This window comes from Bicyclus anynana, chromosome 15 (genome assembly GCF_947172395.1).
Source record: "Bicyclus anynana chromosome 15, ilBicAnyn1.1, whole genome shotgun sequence".
In the NCBI taxonomy this organism is placed as follows: Eukaryota; Metazoa; Arthropoda; class Insecta; order Lepidoptera; family Nymphalidae; genus Bicyclus; species Bicyclus anynana.
The window spans coordinates 9,360,656-9,380,727 of record NC_069097.1 but is presented as its reverse complement, the minus strand read 5'-3'; the positions used below and the strand labels follow the sequence as shown (position 1 = coordinate 9,380,727).

General features: G+C 36.3%; 1 protein-coding gene across 2 annotated transcripts in view; it reads right to left on the bottom strand.

The window, feature by feature from the left end:
• Positions 1-19,601, bottom strand: part of LOC112052138 (glycogen-binding subunit 76A) — a 70,764-nt gene extending 51,163 nt beyond the window's left edge. Inside the window, exon 1 of one of the 2 annotated variants that reach the window (XM_024091111.2) lies at positions 19,443-19,601. Coding sequence is in view for 1 of the 2 variants with exons in the window: in XM_024091103.2 (XP_023946871.2) it covers positions 2,232-2,243 (12 nt within the window). In the remaining variant the exon portion in view is untranslated. Of the gene's footprint in view, positions 1-2,231; positions 2,383-19,442 lie in introns of those variants that run through there. The other variant, XM_024091103.2, reaches the window with a different exon arrangement.
• Between the last annotated feature and the right edge of the window lie 471 nt (positions 19,602-20,072).

Below are 20,072 nucleotides of genomic sequence, written 5' to 3'. Positions count from 1 at the left end.
GTCGAAAAAGCCTCATAAGAAGGCTCAGAGTAACACAGCGGGCGAAGGAACGAGCTATGCTGGGAGTATCTCTGCGTGATCGAATCAGAAATGAGGAGTCGCTCAACGAGTCGCGAAGCTGAAGTGACAATGGGCGGGGTTACATAGTTCGAAGAGCCGACGGACGTTGAGGTCCCAAGGTGCTGGAAAGGAGACCCCGCACTAGAAAGCGCAGTCTTGTTCGACCCCCCACCAGGTGGACTGATATGATGATGATGAAGATGAACACTCGTAACTCAATGTCATAGAAAAATGACTTTTCTTTGTGTTGATATTCATATGACGGCCTCCGTGGCGCAGTGGTATGCGCGGTGGATTTACAAGACGGAGGTCCTGGGTTAGATCCCAAACTGGGCCGTTTTAGTTTTTCTTAATTGTTCCAGGTCTGGATGGTGGGAGGTATCGGCCAAGCGATTTAGCGTTCCGGTACGATGTCGTGTAGAAACCGAAAGAATATAAAAAAAAATAATAATAATAATCTAGATTGACCAAAAAGATACTTTATAGTACTTGTATAATTTGTATTAATTATTAAAATATGTTTGATATTTTTTATCTTTGATTAAAATTAAAAAACTTGGTCCATACAATTGATTCTTACTGTATGAGTATTAAATATTATATTCACCTAGAGCAAGCACCACTGTTCGTGTGGTTGCGAATAATTTAGATAAATAAGTATGTGTATCTATTTACGTATTTATTCAAATTATTATTCGTTACGTGTCTTACACGTGACGTTAAGGGTCATAGCTCACTCGAGCCGCCCGGCGTCTAATCATCGCCGCCTCGCCTTGTGTGGTTTCATTTTATAGTTAAAATTGATAAGACAAGCAGAGGTGCCACATAATGCAAAGTGGAAAATACATAATATATACCTATAAGAACACAAAGGCAATACTTCTTGGGACATTTCAGGGACATATCATACATTGTTGAGCACTGAGAGATTACAACTTGAGGCATATTCGTACGTGTAAAGCCTCATATGTACACTTCAGAACTAATCTTCATTAGGAACCCATTTTCGGATCGCTGTTGAGCACGAGGCTCCAATAGTCCACCACGCTGGCCCAATGTGGATTGGCAGACTTCACACACGTAGAGAATTAAGATAATTCTCAGGTATTTAGGCTTCTAGATGTTTTTCCTTCACAGTTTGAAAGACATGATATTTCATTTCTTAAAATGCACATAACTGAAATGTTGGAAGTGCATACCTTGAACCGGATTCAAACCTACGCCCTCAAAATCAAAGGCACACGTCATATCCACTGGGCTATCACGGCTCTCAATACTGCAGTGAAATCATGAAATCCAAGTTGGAGTCACTGTTGACTTGAAGTTTATCAAATTATAATTATTTTGGCGTAAAGTACCTACCTACATAAAAACAAACTATGCAAGGGCATTCTACACTTTTGCTGTATGTACCTACATTGTACATATTGGAAGTATGTAATAATTACAAGTACAACATTACAATCATGATCTCAAGTTGCTTGAACTTCCAGTTCGATATTGAGGAACGTCTATTAATTAATACGAGCTTTAGTGTCAGCAGATCGCTTTCACGAGGCGACGCGAATCGAGTGCTGGATGGCTTTAATGAACTAATACCTATATAATTAGCGTAATTATTTAATTGCAGAGATTATAATTAAGTCATAATAATAATAATAATACTGTTTACCCGATTGAACAGCTAATTATGTCAATGTTTTGAATGCACATTAGCAGTGTGATTTTACTGATGCAACCATTAAACAATATTTTTTGGATTCCTTGTTTGTGTATTGAAGATGAAAAAATATATACGTACATAATATAATTAAGAATAGGTGCTTTCTATCGGTTTATTGTGTTGTGAACGTAATGATATTTGGGCAAATAAATATCCCTGCCCAGAAAGGGTTCATTATAAATAATAAGCCAGAAAATTTAATGAAAAGATAACTTGGAATTTTGGTTTCCCATTCAGTATGCAGTAGCCGACTTGTATTGACTCTGCTGTACTATTCCTAATTAAAATCATTTTAAAATCATTACGTGTTACTAAATTGTAAATCGACAAGATACATTAAATTAAACAACTACTTTTATAGGTATAAATTTAATATGCATATTCTTACCCTTATTTACTTCATAACCCGCAAAAAAGATTACGTTTAAAAAAAAGAAAAGCACCTTACCCGCAAATCCATTTGATGACAAACACTAAAGTCTAAAACAATACACGATGTCACCAACAGTCCAATATACTCAGTAGTATGTACGTGACATATATCGCAAAGGAGATGTTCACGTCGGGAAGATTCGTTCAAGACTGATCGTCCTAGCTCCCTGCTCCCGCGTGCAAGCAACTATCCAGAACGAATGAATACATTAAGATAGGTCTCTGTATCTCTGTGTACACAACAATCTCATGCACCTACGTGATGGATACACTCCTACATCATCATTAATACATATAAATAGAATTGATGTGTCTATCTGTGATTCTGAAATGACCTTATTTTTTCAAGTGCTTGTAGTTACTTATGGTATTTAAATTTATGTATCGTACAGGATACATAAATTATCTGTGTTTTTGTGTTTTTACAAAAATTGTGTTTTATTAAAATAATAATAATTATGCAGATCCTGGAATATTTGTGAAGATCTCTCCAACGGGGATTTTACAAACTTTTCTTAACAATACAAAAGTGCAGAAACAAAGTCGATTGTTAGTTTTATATTAATAATCCATTGAAATTATATGGATATATTTTATTTCTAATTATTCGTTTCTATTTTATAAAATAAAAATAATATTAGTATAATTTATATAAAAAAATAGATTTAATTTAAATTGTATCCATTGTATGTAACCCATGTATAAAACACACGTGGCATAGCACGGAAATAAAATAAAAATAATAAAATTACCCTTTATTCTTATTATTCTGATTTAAAACATGAATATTTTAATTACCGAAGAAGATGTATTTAGCATGTAAATAGGTACCTTTGTCATAATACCTATATGTATACTGTGCCTACTTATGTAACTAATTACTTATTAGTAATTTAACTTTAACCTAAACTTATATTATATTATTAAAAGGTACTATGCCAAAGAATACATATGAACAAGTAGGTACTACTCGTATACTATTATTATAAATCACTTTGTTTCCGTGGTCATTTATGAAACTGATAGGTGAGTGGCTAACAAAAAAAACCTAAACTCTACCCCTAACTTTAGAACCAAAATGATTGTTGTACCTAACATACTACACACGATGGAATACATATTTTTTGGATTCACCTGCCGGGTAACGAAATAAACGATGAAAACGAGATAATGTACTGTTACACATGCTCTAAAATAGCATGCTAAAAACGTGCTATTAAGTATGCTCCATACGAGCATGCTTATCATCAGTTTACATTTGCTAGCAATACGCATGCTATTTTTGAATATGCTCCTGAATAAGCATACTCAAAGTAAACATTCCAATTACACATGCTAATTTGTATCTATCGCTCTCTGTCTATAGTATCGTGTTAGACAGACAGAGATGAAGGTGAAGAGAATACAGAATAGCAATGCTGATCGACTAGCATACTCAATAAGCAAACCTGTTCAGACGCGCTAAAAGCACGCCCCTTCCACCCGCCCAGCAAGTAGCATGCTCATAAATCGCACGACTGTTGATTCTTGAGCAAGCTCATTATTAGCAATGTTACAATACACATGGTAATAAGTAGCAACTGCTCAATAGTAGCTTAAATCTACTGTTACACATGCTCATTTCAAGCACGAAAGCATGGTACTATTGAGCAGTTGCTACATAATAGCAACATTGCTAATAATGAGCATGCTTATTTCGAGCTTGCTCACACTCAGTTTTACTACATATTTTATTAAAGTACAGATATATGTATGTACGGGTAGGGAAGTTACAGTTGCGTATGCAAAACGCTATCTCGTGTAAATAGCGACTGCATAACATTAAATAATATATTATGTTAATTATACTTGTTTACTATTAATTAAACTCTAACACTAGCATGCGATCAGAATGTGATGTGCAATTGTTATCATTATTAGATTAAGATATATACGTAATATAACAAACATTATAGAAGTTGTTTGACCACATCTTCAGAAATGGATCCCGATATACTTTGTATAGGCTTGTCTTCATTATCATTCATTATTAACAACCCACTGTTTACTATTTATATATTTAGCTTCACTGTTGAGCACTCAGACCAATTATTGTATAGGACCTGCCTCGCTAGACGTCACTTTTCTGCCAAAGTATATGATCAACGATCTAACGCTATTATAGAAACTGTCTACAAACAATCGATGTTTCATGGTTGTAATTGAATTCGTCGGTTAAAGAGCTGCTTAAAAATACATTTTTATGTAGTTGAATGGTGTAAAAAACGGGCAAGAACTTCTAGTTTAGTATAAGATATGCACCAAATCCAAGCTCGTTTTGTTAGGAAAATGACAGACAATTTAGTTCGTGAATATGGGTGCAATACTGGTCCTTCTATAATTGGTCTGAGGTTGAGCACGAGTTCCTTTCAGGATGAGAGGTAGGTTAGGCCTTAATCCACCACGCTGGCCCAATGCGGGTTGGCTGACTTAACACACCTAGAGAATTAAGAAAATTTTTAGGTCTGCAGGTTTCACGATGTTTTCCTTCACCGTTTGAGACACGTGATATTTAATTTCTTTAAATGAAACTGAAAAGTTGAAGGTGCATGCCCCGGACCGGATAACCGTTGAACCTACGCCCGTCCGAATCGCTGATTTCGCTGATGATTGTCTGCATCAAACCGGATTTTGATGACATTGTTGTTTGGACTCGTCGGTTTTTCGATGATAATAGCAAAATAATACATTAGAATTACAAACATTTCTTAGTAAAAATACTTAAAATTCTTGATCGTTAAAAATTATGTTGTATGCCGTAAAAACTATAAATTATTTTTATTCGAGCACAATGATTCGATGTAACCTTATAATATTCTATTAAGTGCATATAAAGATTGCGCTATCAATAAAGCATCCTTGGAATACTTATAATTTCAATACAACGGGTACAGAGAACAAGTCAGCTCTCTCTTTATCACTGTGGGGTTAATGATTTTGCTTGGAAAAGTACTGCAGCGCCTATAAACAATGTGTCATTCACTATAAATAGGGAATGCATTATTTCGTTTATGTAAAAAAGAACTATTATGATATCCACAAAAAAAAAATTTAAACGATTTTAGTCTGTCAAAGAATTTAATTCATGTAATGCTGTGCCGAACAAGAATGCTAGATCTCACATTAAAAATAAACTAACTTTTAGGCCAAGAATCACAAAAACTTATCTAAGGAGAAATGCTCTTAGTGAAAGAATAGTGAGATCGTATTTTTAAAATAGCTAATCTGGATATTTTCAATAACTGTTATAATTCTTTCAAAAGTAAAGTTAAAAAACATATGTCAATGTATAATGTACTTTAAATTCATTCTGTTTTTGTTTTATATGAAATTTCTTATTGTTAATTCCCATTATTATTATTGTAATTACAAATTTTTTTTTTAGGTTGGTCGGTAGATTTAGTTTTTGTTTTTTTTAATGGTAAATTAAGAATTGTCTAGAATCAAATGCATGTTGAGTTAGCCTGTAAGTGAGGTGTAAAATATAGTATATTATTTTTAATGCATGTTATGTTTAATTAGTCATAAGTTTTTTGTATACAACGTTGGCTTCTTAAGGAATAAATAAGTCAGAATGTAAAAAAAAAAAAAAAATTAATTTTTACAATTTAGCCCTTGATTACAATCTTACCAGATGGTAAGTGATAACTGATGATCCAATCTGATGGAAGCGAGGCAACTTGTTAGGAGTACGATGAAAATCTACACCCCTTTCGGTTTCTACACGATATCGTACCGGAACGCTAAATCGTTTGGCGGTAGGTACGTCTTTGCCGGACTTGCTTTGGTAACTAGCCACGGCTGAAGCCTCCCACCAGCTAGACCTGGACCAATTAGGAAAACCTCAATTGGCCCAACCGGGGATCTTGCAATGAAAATTATTAAATACTTCCAGATATGGCTACGAACCATCTATTGGTTCGTAGCCATCTATTGTCATCATCAGTCATTCAGTTTGTACTATTTTAAATCGTTTTTTTGTTTTTTGCTATTTTGAGAGATTTTAGTAGGTAATTTTGCGTTGTATAAATTACCTTACCTTACCATACCTTACCGTACCTTAGGAAAGAACAATTCGGTGATTCAAATACAATTACTTTACAAAATAATAGTGTAAGTAGCTTGAACAAGCCCCAACTCTGTTTTCCCCAATTTCCCAATTGCCCAAAATTGCCCAAATGCTCTCACTCACAATCACACAGTCCCAGTGGAAAAGTACTAAAGCGTCTTGTTTAAAACGTGTCACATATAAATATGCAAGATGCCGCTGCGGGCGTCAGCGGCCAAAAATTGGCACGCGGATAAAAGTTTGTTTTGTGTACAGTACACGGGTGCATCTATACTCGTCTTGACACCATTAATGTTTGACGGGCATACGGATTTAAACAACCTTATGTAACATGTTTGTATATTTTCTCGCATAAATGGTAAGTAGGTACGTACGAATGAATTTTATTTCATCATCTATAACATCATAATTAACTTTAGCAGAATATGGATTGATAACGACATACCTAACTGAATAGATGGGGGTGCATGTCAAAGACTGGATTCAAACCTGCACCCTCCATATCCAAGGCAGAGGTCATATCCACTGGATTATCACGGTTCTTCAATTATTTAGTTATTTACGAATAAATTACTGAAATGATGTTGACTTTCACTGATGGCAACATTAACTACTTTAGGAGAACCATTCTCAATTTCCAAAAAAATCAAATCATCGCCAAAGGAGGCAGAACTGTAGGATGAGCGCTCAAAGCAGCTGCCGAGATTCAAAAAAATTCAGCCAAATGAAAAGCAACCTTCAAAATTCTTCTGTCAGCTTGCTTTCGCCAATCGCCTTGCCTCCGTGGTGCAGTAGTAAGCGCGGTGTATTTACACGACGAAGGTCCTAGGTTTAATCCCCGACTCAGGCGATTGAAGTTTTCTTGATTGGTCCAGATCTGACTAATTACCACCCTACCGGCAAAGACGTATCGCCAAGCGATTTAGCGTTCCGATACGATGTCGTGTAGAAACCGAATGGAAAACATGGCAACGAACAGCCAGAGACAGAGTACAACGGCTGCTATTGGAGGAGGCTTTCACTGCTATAAGCACTCCTTATTAAAAAAAAATTTAAACTTGTAATGCTTAGTAATAATTATCAAAAAATTGTCTGTAATTGTAAGGAAATAAAGCTATTTTTTTTTTGTACGCCCTTGTCTATACTATTGTAGCTACCTAAACACTACAAAATTATCACTACACGATGTAAAAGAGGATTAAAGACGTCTTACTATTTGTTTGATAACTAATAAGTACCTAGGTAATAAAGTTGAGTTATGTCTGCAAACAATTATTATTAGTTTAAATACACGTACATGTAGTCTGCGAGCTATTTTTAGAAATCATTTAAATAAATAGTAGTGCAAACTAGCACTTAGACTAAACAAACGAGAAACGTGACTGCAACGCATTGCAATCTTGTCGGGTACAATTTTGCATTTCTCGATAAATGCTTTATTGCTTTTGTTAAAGTGAATTTACTTAACCTGTACTCATTGTTTCTTTTTCTTTAAAAGTCAGCCCTTGACTACAATCTCACCTGATGGTAAATGATGATGGAATCTAAGATGGAAGCGGACTAACTTATTAGGAGTAGGATGAAAATCCTTTGGGTTTCTATACGACATCGTACCGTCCAACAGTGTGTCTTTGCCAGAATGGTGGTAACTAGCCACGGCCGAAGCTTTTCACCAGCGTCTGGCGGGTGGAAAGCTTCGGCTGCAAAGCGCAGTCTTGGTTGACCCCCCACGAGGTGGACTGACGACATCAAGCGAGTCGCAGGGATTCGCTGGATGCAGGCGGCTCAGGATCGTGATGTTTGGAAGTCACTACAAAAGGCTTATGACCTGCAGTGGACGTCCATATGCTGATATGATGATGATAACTGTACAAGTCAAGTAATAAGTGTCGAAAAAGTCAAGTCCTGCCTGCCTTCGGAGTTAGCACAATTTCGGATTAACGACTAACACTTGGGATGAATAAATGAACGAACATCTTGATGGTAACATCGCATCGGTTAATAATTGGTTATAGGAAAATATCTTCGTATAATCTTATAATTATTAGACAATAATGATTCGACGAAATAGCTGGTCACGCGTTCCAAAAAAAAATTAAAAAATGATTTTATAGTTATTTGCTAAGATAAAATTTTAATAGGTACCCAAATCTCTTAGGTATACTTTAACGTAAACAACTCCTAAACAAACTTCCTTATAGTTTAACACTTTAAAGAGTCGCATGCGTTTACTTAGCGCGTGTAAATGCAAATTCGATGTAAGGTGTAAGTGCTTGGTCTGCAGACCGGTCAACTTTGCCTTGTGAACTTACCGAGCGAATGTAAATGATTTAAGTTTTAGGCAAGTAGGCAGATATTATAATACTTAAAAAGTTTAAATGTGCACCCTTTAAAAATTTTGTCTTGTATTGACGGCCGCGTGGCGCAGTGGGTAGTGACCCTGCTTTCTGCATCCACGGTCGTGGGTTCAATTCCCACAACTAGAAAATATTTGTGTGATGAGCATGGGTGTTTTCCAGTGTCTGTGTGTATTCATACATTATATAAGTATTTATATGTAGTATATAAATGTATATGAATATTATAATATCAACTATCTTAGTACCCATAAAACAAGCTACTCTGTATGCTTACTTTGGGGCTAGATAGTGATGTGTATTGTTTAAGTATATTTATTATTATTATTATTATTGAAAATTTAGCACCTCACCTACACTTTCACCAGCAACTTTGTAACTACAAAAAGTAGGCACAAGTTTTATACCAATTTATAAGCCTTGATAAGTGTACATTATAGTACACTTCAGCTCCATACATTTTTTAACAGAACATTTCTTTTTAATCTGGTCATCTTAATGAAAGAAAAATAATTATTGCGTTCAAACCTTCTTCCACAAAACTATCTTTTTTTTAAATAAAAGTAGTATTATAGTACATTGGTAATTAAATCCGCACTGTATAACAAAAATCAGATTTTTAAAATCTTAATTACAACAGCTACAGGATTGAGAAAACTGATCCAAGAAAAAAAAAATTTAAAAATCCGAAAAAAAAATATAACTCGGTCACCCTAAATATTTTTGGAAAACTATTCAAATTAGTTTTAGATAATTAGGCGGTGTATCTTCCATTTGCTTATTATCTATTGATTACGGGACACCCTGTATAATAGATAGGTAGCTTTACATACTTTATGTAGAAATCACGTAGAAATAAATATTTATCTTGGCTCTGTGTAACAGCGTGTGATGGAAAAGACAAATCGATGTGCGTCACATTTGTTTATAGTATCGGTTGTAATGGCGAAAAATCTTTACTTTCCACATTATCGCATCATGGCATTTTATCATTAAACGTTATCTGGTTTTAATTTCGATGTTACTCTAATAACAACACCCAAAGTGTTAGCAAATAAAACTGACCGTTGTTGCAAAACAGATTTTTTTACAATAATGCTTGAGTTTTAATATACTACTCGTATTAGAGCCGTGGTAGCCTCTGTGGATAGCCTCCGTTGAGACTCTGCCTCCGATACCGGAGGGTGTGAGTTCGAATCCGGTCTGGGGCAGGCATCTCCAACTTTTCAGTTATGTAAGTTTAAGAAATTAAATATCACGTGTCTTAAACGGTGAAAGAAAAACATCGTGAGGAAACCTGCAAACCAGAGAATTTTCTTACTTCTCTGCGTGTGTAAAGTCTGCCAATCCGCATTGGGCCAGCGTGGTGGACTACAGGCCTATCCCCTCTCATTCTGAGAGGAGACTCGAGCTCAGCAGTGAGCCGAATATGAGTTGATAATGATGATAATGATGACTCGTAATAAGGAACGCTCGCGACTTCGTCCGTTTGAAATACAGTTCTTTAGTCGGGAACCATACCGCGGCATTTGTGAAAAACAACTCAATTTTTATTTAGACTTACATGTATGAATAGATTAATAGTACAAACATATGGACCACCAAACTTTTGGTCGAAGTTCATAGTTTTAATAGAAACAGACGTCGTTTATTGTGGCTTAGGATTACAGAAAAACCCGACCAAGGCTTTGCCATTTCCAAGTGCAAAAGCATTGTTAAAGCTTATACATTGACAGATTCTTTCTGAATTCAAAATATTGTTATGAGTATCAAAAATTATATAAATTTTAAGCCGTGATAGCCCAGTGGATATGACCTCTTCCTCCGATTCCGGGGGGTGTAGGTTCTGATCCGGTCCGGGGCAGGCACCTCCAACTTATCAGTTATGTGCATTTTAAGAAATTAAATATCACGTGTCTCAAACGGTGAAAGAAAACCATCGTGAGGAAACCTGCATACCTGAGAATTTTCATGATTCTCTGCGTGTGTGAAGTCAGCCAACCCGCATTGGGCCAGCGTGGTGGACTATTTGGCCTAACCCCTCTCATTCTGGGAGGAGACTTGTGCTCAGCAGTTAGCCTAATACGGGTTGATAATGATGAATGATGATATTATGTTTATCTAAACTGTGTCATTACGCAATAAGCAAGTACTATAATCAGAACGGTGATTCATTAGGGATTACACACGTAGATCGTTTACGTATTTCAGGATTGAGTTACACCAGTGAGTGTATGTGACGTAGCCTAGTGGTTAACCACACGTATCAGAATACCGTTAGCGTTAACCTACACTGTCCAGTGTCCTTTGTAATGGTACGCGTATCTATTAATCTTATAAGTTAATATTATCTGGGCAACCGAGCTGCGCTTGGTGTCTTTTTGATTTGATTTCATGATGATGATGATGATGATGATGACGATGATGATGATGACGACAACGATGATGATGATGATGATGATGATGATGATGATACTCATACTCATAGGTATGTTAGTTGTGAAACATACACTTACGAGTAACTGGTTTCTATGAGTTTTGTTTGAGTTTTACCTGAAACAACAAATTAATTACTTACAATAAAATTAAAAGTCTTATTTTTTATTTATAAATAGAATGTTAGATGTTAATACTCAAGGCGTTATAAGTCTGTTAAGGTAACTGTTAAATGTGACGTATGAAAATTAACATTACTTATTCTGGCACAACTTAATATTAGGTTAGGTAAAGTTACAGCGATGTGACATCGCTCATTTCTGTGACAACTACGTTCTTAGTGACATTTTATTTTTGACATCCAATAGAAATAACGTTCAAATTCTAATAAAACTTTTTGTAGGCGAATACATCGACGAGTAGGTATACAATAGTTAGGCGAATATTACATCGAAAAGTAGGTTTATTTTTTTTATTCTTTAAAAGTTAGACTACAATCACACCTGATAATAAGTGATGATGCAGTCTAAAATGGAAGTGGGCTAACTTGTTAGGAGGAGGATGAAATCTACACCCCTTTTCGGTTTCTACACGACATCGTACCGGAACGCTAAATCGCTTGGCGGTATGTCTTTGCCGGTAGGGTGGTAACTAGCCATGGCCGAAGGCTCCCACCAGCCAAACTTGGACCAATTATAAAAATCTCAATCGGCCCAGCCGGGATCGAACCCAGGACATTCGTTTTGTCCGCGCATACCACTGCGCCACGGAGGCCGTCATCAGGAGGTATGTCCAAGTCCAGTCCAACGTCCTACTACAGGAATGCTGAGCTATTTTGTGTGTTGGTCATGCGACATATTTGGCAGACGTACACTGAGCGCCGCCAAATAGAATTCATACAGAAGAAAGTAAATTTATTGTTCTTTAGAAATCTATACTAATATTATAAAGCTGAAGAGTTTGTTTGTTTGTTTGAACGCGCTAATCTCAGGAACTACTGGTCCGATTTGAAAAATTCTCTCAGTGTTAGATAGCCCATTTATCGAGGAAGGCTATATAGGCTATACTTTATCCCCGTATTCCTTCGGGGACGGCAACCACGCGGGTGAAACTCGTCTACTAGTAATACATACATTACATGCTTAGTTACGAACCTACTTATCACATAAATATTATAAAGCCGACAGTTTGTGGTTTCACACATTCACGTCGCAACTGCTGAAAAGTTTTGACTGAAGTTCATATCAAATCATATGAAAAATCCTTTATTTCAAGTATAGGCTTAGTTTACAAGCACTTTCAAAACATCAAGATTGACTATTTGTAAAGACTCTACCACCGGTTGCAGGTTCTGCTGAGACAATTTCTTTTATAAAACGAATGGAAAATGTCTCAACAGAACCTGCCTTCCTATGTGAAGGTAGAAACTGATTCAATGGCCTTCAAGCATCTTTATCATTAAGAAACTCATCAGTTTGGAATGCAGATTGATTATCTCTTGGATTTATTTTATATCTCGGAGAAATCCATAGTTCACGCGAACGGAACTGCAGGCGTCCCTTAGTTATACAATATATACATATACATATTTGGTTGTTGACAACGTGATAATTGCACGTCAATCATCATATCAGCCGATGGACGTCCACTGCAGGACATATGCCTTTTGTAGGGACTTCCAAACATCACGATACTGAGCCATCTGCATCCAGCGAATCCCTGCGACTCGCTTGATGTCGTCAGTCCACCTGGTGGGGGGTCGGCCAACACTGCGCTTACTAGTGCGGGGTCGCCATTCCAGCACTTTTGGACCCCAACGTCCATCGGCTCTTCGAACTATGTGCCCCGCCCATTGCCACTTCAGCTTCGCAACTCGTTGAGCTATGTCTGTGACTTTGGTTCTTCTGCGGATCTCCTCATTTCTGATATCAACGTCAATGGAACAACACAATAGTAAAACTAATAGTATCTCGCTCGCGCTCTTCAAGCAACACCTTTATAGTAGTAATGACCGATATTCATCGATGTTTAACTATAAGACATCGATGGGTTGACTTCGATATCATCGAAACATCGATGAATAAAATATCAATAGTAAATCGAATAAAATATCGAAACGTCAACTATTGTTTTGGACGCGGTCTAGCGTGAGTTAACTTGTGAAGCGTAAGCAAATTCGATTTACTATTTATTCATACGAATGAATTGAAAACCTCCTCCTTTTTTTTAAGTCAGTTAAGGTAAGGTAGGTATTTACATTTTTATTATGTATAGATTTCTTTCTCCAGTAAATTTATATACTGGGAATGTTATTTTTTCCTTCATTTTAATGATTTCTAGGTGTCTCAGTAAGAATCCATTTATTATTTATTTAATTAAAAAATTTCATAAATATAATAAACAGTTTATTTGTTTCCAGAAACAACGATGTTTTAGAAATATCGATGTCTTTCGATCGATATTTATCGTACATCGATAGTTTTGATTCGATGTTAACATCGATGTTTTTCTAATACATCCCTCAGCCAGTAAGCAGCGCTCAGCCAATGTGTAACGTGACCCCTTCGTGCCAATTCATAAAGTGAAAGTTGCGTTCTTATTTTAAAATTCAATTAGCAGGATATTAATAATTGAGTGGGTGTTATCTAACACAATAGTAATTTATCGTATGACTGTATCGGGCGATATATTTGGCAGGCAATGCAGAGTTTGCTGCCAATGAACGACTTTTTATTTCAGGAAATACAATTATGGGTGTGGAAAGATCAGGTGTTTCAGGTGGTTTAAAATATAAGTTTTTTTATTTAAATATACCCATTTTCCCTAGTTTATCACCTCTATTTATCACCTAGTTAGCAACCTACCGGCAAAGATGTACCGCATAGCGATTTTTGCGTTTTGTTCCGATATTATGATTCCGCAAAGAGTCAGAGGTATGGGTATACTACCTAATTAGGTACCTCTTCGAAATAAGCGCGTTTTTAACGATTGCCTTGTCGTCTATACTCGTAAAGAGATAAAATTTGTGAGCAGTAGCGTAGCTAGGTAAACAAGGGACCTGGTGCAAATGAAAAAATGGGGCCCCACCCATTTTTTCATTTGTGATTGTTTACTATCAAAATTGGTTAGGTTTTCTAAAGTAAAAATATTAAATATATACAAATACATAAAAATCTACTTTATCATCAACTTTTCGTTTTCGAAATTTTCTCAATTAAGTTCGATCTTTATTTTTTGGTAAAGATTTGACGGCCCCCTGAGCTTGAGATTGTGCCCATTGTTTGTGATAGGTGGTAATCTCTAAACAGATTTTCAAAAAATATTTTAGCAATAGAAAGCGAAGTTACTTGTGAGTGTCAAAGGCTATCTTTATCCTCATATTCTTACAGAAATTGGAATTACGCGGGTGAAACCAAGGAGCGTATAAGTAATATAGCTATGTATAGGTTAATGAACACTTATACACCTATTTAACAAGGAACAAAACAAAAATAAATGGTAGCAACCAATAAATTGATTACCCATTAAAACAGTTGTATCCAATTGAAAACCACAGCTGCGTTATCATGATTTTTTATAAGTTGTCAGCATAAATCCTTCTTTATTAATGAAACTCAATAACGGTTATTGATTTATACGATTTATAGATATGTCTAACCTAATGCTTGTTCGTAGCATTCTACGAGTACCTATATGCTACGTCGTCGGTCAAATTAGACATGTAAAGGTACCTACAATAATTTGCATAGATCTATTATAATAAAGGCGAAACTTTGTGTGTAAGTGTGTGTGTGTGTGTGTGAAAGTGTTTGTTCCTTTTTTGCGAATTTGCTTCTGAAGAGATTTGGCTGAAAATTGGAATGTAAATGGGTTTTACTATGGATTACTTAAGTTACTTATCATCCGAGAAAAATCCATGGTACCGCAAATCCCGCAGGATTTGTGATAAACTCAAAATCCACGCGGACGAAGTCGCGGGCTTCCACTTTATTGAAAACAGTCACCATCACTGTAGATTTCTAACTTTAATCACAAATGATAAAATTTCTGGGAGTTCAGGGGGAAAATTAATTCTTTTTAAAGTTTTTTTTTTTATTGTGAGTAGATATTTGTCGGTGGTAGCCCAGTGGATATGACCTCTGCCTCCGATTCCGGAGGGTGTGGGTTCGAATCCTGTCCGGGGCATGCACCTCCAACTTTTCAGTTGTGTGCATTTTAAGAAATTAAATATCACGTGTCTCAATCGGTGAAGGAAAAACATCGTGAGGAAACCTGCATACTAGAGAATTATCTTCATTCTCTGCGTGTGTGAAGTCTGCCAATCCGCATTGGGCCAGCGTGGTGGACTATTGGCCTAACCCCTCTCATTCTGAGAGGAGACTCGAGCTCAGCAGTGAGCCGAATATGGGTTGATGACGACGACGATTTGTCGGTGGTATATATTTATAGATAACTTTATTCTCTGTATTTTCAGGTATACGACGTGATATTTTATTTTCAAAACTACACTTAAGTCGTGGTAACATTTTATTAAGACGAAGAAGCTACATTTAACGAACATTTTACGTAGAGTGCTACATTTAACGGACGGCATATCAGCCCGAGAGAGAGAGCCATTTAAAATAAATTAAATAAATTTATAAAACTAAAATAAATTAAAACTAATACTTAAAAGTAGTTATCAAAATTTGCTGCCCTTGGTAAGGCCATCAGTTTGTTCATCAGGCCATTAGTTGCCCATCACGCAGGCAGCATTCCCGCGTTGAATTTAATTTGATGCTTTTTAAAAGCAAAGTATAATAGAACGTGGTTAAAAAAATAAAACAAATAAGTAGGTAGGTAATACAGAAAACATTTATGATTACATCGTAATATCTTCTAGACAGTTTTCATAAACGGATTGGAATTTACTAGAGGTATACTTAATCTATATATCCTGGCGTAATTGAAACCTGTCAGATGTAATTCAGATCCACGGTATAGCAATAACCATGAAATTGAAATAGCCTTTGGCACGACATGCTTTATAACTTCAAAGAACACAGCGCACCTTAACCCGTCATTCGCACGAGAGTTTTTTTAACGCGTTCGCTGCGGCACTGATTTTTCTGTACTTTCCTCTGGTGCGGTACGAGGTTTTCGACCTCATAATAGAACTTTATGTGGTCCGGTACGAGGTCCATCGACCTCCTACCTCTTGAAGACGCTAGACGTACGAGGTCAATTGACCTCGTACCGCAGCGAATGTCTTAACGGACGTTAAAAAAGCATTCAAATATAGCATGAAGTTAAATGCAGGTCTATAACCAACGCCCATAATTGAAAATGCAACACTGCTCGAAAAACAGCGTCGAGTTTTAAAAACGCTGTTGTGAGAACATATAATTGGGAATGCATTGGTTGTATTTGAACGCTTTTTTAATGTCCGCTAAAAAAACTCTCGTGCGAATGATGGCTGAGTCTTACTTACTACGATTATTTTTTAAACTTAATTAACATTTTTCATTCAATGAATACATTGGTAGGGGAGCCCATTATGCTAGATGTGGATTTACTCGAGCAACGCAAAGGGAATTCCAAACTTTACGTGTCATAAAATAAACTGTCGCTCACATTAGTGAAACTCTCCCTATGTACCTTAACCTTTAGTAGACAGGTCAGCGAACGCATAGATAGTTAGCTACAAAAGAGTGACCTTTGTTTTCACATTTTCTTCGTTTTGTAAGTTATATAAGCGATAAGCTCTGAACTATAGCAAGCTGAATAGTTCTATTACTGTTTATTTTTTTTATATCCACGACAGTTAGTTAGTAGTACGAAGTTAGTAGTACGAAGAAGGTAGATAGGTAGGTATATGCGTTTGGAGTGAGAAGATGTTTATGCAAACCAATGTTGCCATTTATCCCCAAAACTACTTGTCCGATTTGGATGTGGTTTTCAGTGATGGATTCGGGTCTGTAAGTATTTCTGTTAAAAGTAGACATGTAGAAACTCTAAAAAGTTAAAGTATAAAATTTTACTTCATTTAATGGCAGCAGCGGGGATTTTTAAATTATTTTATTTTAATATTACATACAACAGCATTGAGCTTTTTTATTTCACTAAGCTTTTTCCTTATTTCAGGCAGCAACAGAGCTACGAATCGACGTAATTTTGATAAATTATATCCATAAGTTAACATACAAATTTGTTTTAAAATTTCACTCTTTAAATAATTTAACATAAGTGCTTGAATAATTCAATGATTGTATTCATTGCTATTCATTTTATAATCAGCTTAGTGCACCTAAATTGAAAAGCGTTTTGAATTGTAAATTGTATTGTTTTGTATGAATAAGATTGAAACTAAGACGATAGAGGTCGAGTGAGTTGGGTGTTAGATACTCTTACAGTGGAATTTAGACGTTGTAGGGGCGCCCCCCTCATTTACCCGCTGAGTGTCAAATTCTCAAACAAATAGAGGTTAAATTCGACACACAGCAGCTGAATGATCCCCTGGGGGTGCCCTTACAACGTCTATGAATTCCACTGTTAGAATACGAGAGGTAATAAAGAATTAGGATTCAGAAACCTATACCTATATGAAAAGATAAGTGTAATTAAAGAAAAGAGAAAAGAATTAGAAGCTGACAGCTTTTAATACTTTCAGCGAAGTGGTTATACCAAAAGGCTTTTAATTTAATTTATTTTTGTTTAATGCTTCAACAGCTCTACATTTAAGGGCAACTCAACTCAACGGCAAGTGGTCATGGGAGAGTTTCCCATCCGTTGGGCAAATTGTCGTATCCATAAATCCTAACCGATACATAACGAGTCATCATTATCAATCCATAATCGGCTTACTGCTGAGCTCGAGTCTCCTCTCAGAATGAGAGGGGTTTGGCCAATAGTCCATTACGCTGGCCCTATGCGAATTGGCAGACTTCACACACGCAGAGAATTATGAAAATTCTCAGGTATGCAGGTTGCCTCACGATGTTTTCCTTCACAGTCTGAGACACGTGATATTTAAATTCTTAAAATGTACACAACTGAAAAGTTGGAGGTGCATGTCCCGGGCTGGATTCGAACCCACATTCTCCGGAATCGGAGGCAGAGGTCATATCCACTGGGCTATCACGGCTCTAACGAGTGTTGGGGGGAAACTTGGTCATACTTAAAATTAATGACAGTTTTTTTTTAATTCTCGCATTATGTTAGGGCATAAAGAGCGCCAAAATTTTAGAGGTTATCTATCCACTAAGTTAGTTATGTAACGTTTATCGTAAATTGTCAATATGTTCTAAATACCTAGTTGGTAGATATGTACCCATCTATTACAACCAAGTGGAATAACAAGTCCCTAGTGACTCTGACCGCTTGATTATTATTTATGGTTTTAAAGACCCCGTCCTCTCCTTGGCTACCACAAGTCACAGATACAATCAAAGTAGATGGTAGATATATCTACATATAGGCATGCTATTCCGACGATCTAAATATTGTATGTTTCAATACCTAGTAGGTAGTACCTTTAATTATATACTTACAGGATCAATAAACAAATGAAAGTATCTGTCTATTAGGTACCTAGATATATTAAAATAATTAATGATCAAAACCCAAGTGTTAACAGAAAAATCATTAGTTTAATTAGCCCTTACTAACACATATAAAAATCATACAATATTGTCTGTGTTACCAATTCACGACTCTACTTCAAGTTCATGCACCTATTCGTTATTTAAAGTTAAGTTATAAATTACGCCATTCAATAGTAAATATCATTCATAGGCGCAAAGGTCATTGCCATAGGTCATGGGTCAAGGTCAAAGCACATCTATCACACTACGTTTACGCTTAAATGACGTACATCACGTTTCAGTTTCATGAACAAAGATACGTACTCCAATACAGATCTCTAATATATGAAAATTAGTCAAAAATCTAGGTAGGTAACATAATTATCTATTAAAGTCCTAATAAAACACAAAAAAATATTTCTACGTAATGTCCGTTATAGAAAAACTATGCATCCTATTTTCCCCAAACCAGTTGCATTAGAAAGAAAATGCGAAAATATTTGTAAAAAAAAACAGAATTACACACGGAGTGGCGGCTTGTGGTATTTATTGTAGGTGAAATCTCTGCATCTACTGAACCGATTACAAAAATTCTTTTACCACTAGAAAGCCACGTTATTTGCGAGTGTGATAGGCCATATTTTATCATAGTATTCTGACGAAAACAGGAACTACGTGGGTGAAACCGCGGCGCGCCGGTTAGTGATACACATATAAATATTTTAAACGACCAAAGTATGCGTCAAATAGATACAAATACAAACCTTTGGTCACTCCAACACCTTTTATTTCAGACACTATCCACACACATCACAACACGTAACTGTACTGTACAGTAAACAATTGAAAACGAAAGTTATTTATTACATGTGAGGCGTTTCAGCGTGAGCTGTCGACTGGCGGGAAGGACGCGGGAAGGTCGCGCGCGACTCTGCGCATGCGTGCTGGACGCATCAGCTAGTGCCAACGGATGGCCAACGTCATCAGCTCCGAACTTATGGATTATGAGACTGCCGTAGCCAGACATACCTCATTGTATAACGGTTCAAAGTTTGTGACGTACAGGGGCGTAGCTATCGTCGTATCAATGATAGGTCGACAGACTATAGGGGCCCCTTATGTGTGAAAGAAAAAAATTGTAAAATGTAATCAAGACTCTCAATTAATCTGGTGCTCCCTGGGGAAAAAAAAACATAAAAAACTGCAGGGTTTTCAATTTAAAAAAATGAAAAATAGTGCCAACGGATGGCCAACGTCATCAGCTCCGAACTTATGGATTATGAGACTGCCGTAGCCAGATATACCTCATTGTATAAAGGTTCAAAGTTTGTGGCGTACAGTGGCGTTGCTACCGTCGTATCAATGATAGGCCGACAGACTATAGAGGCCCCTTA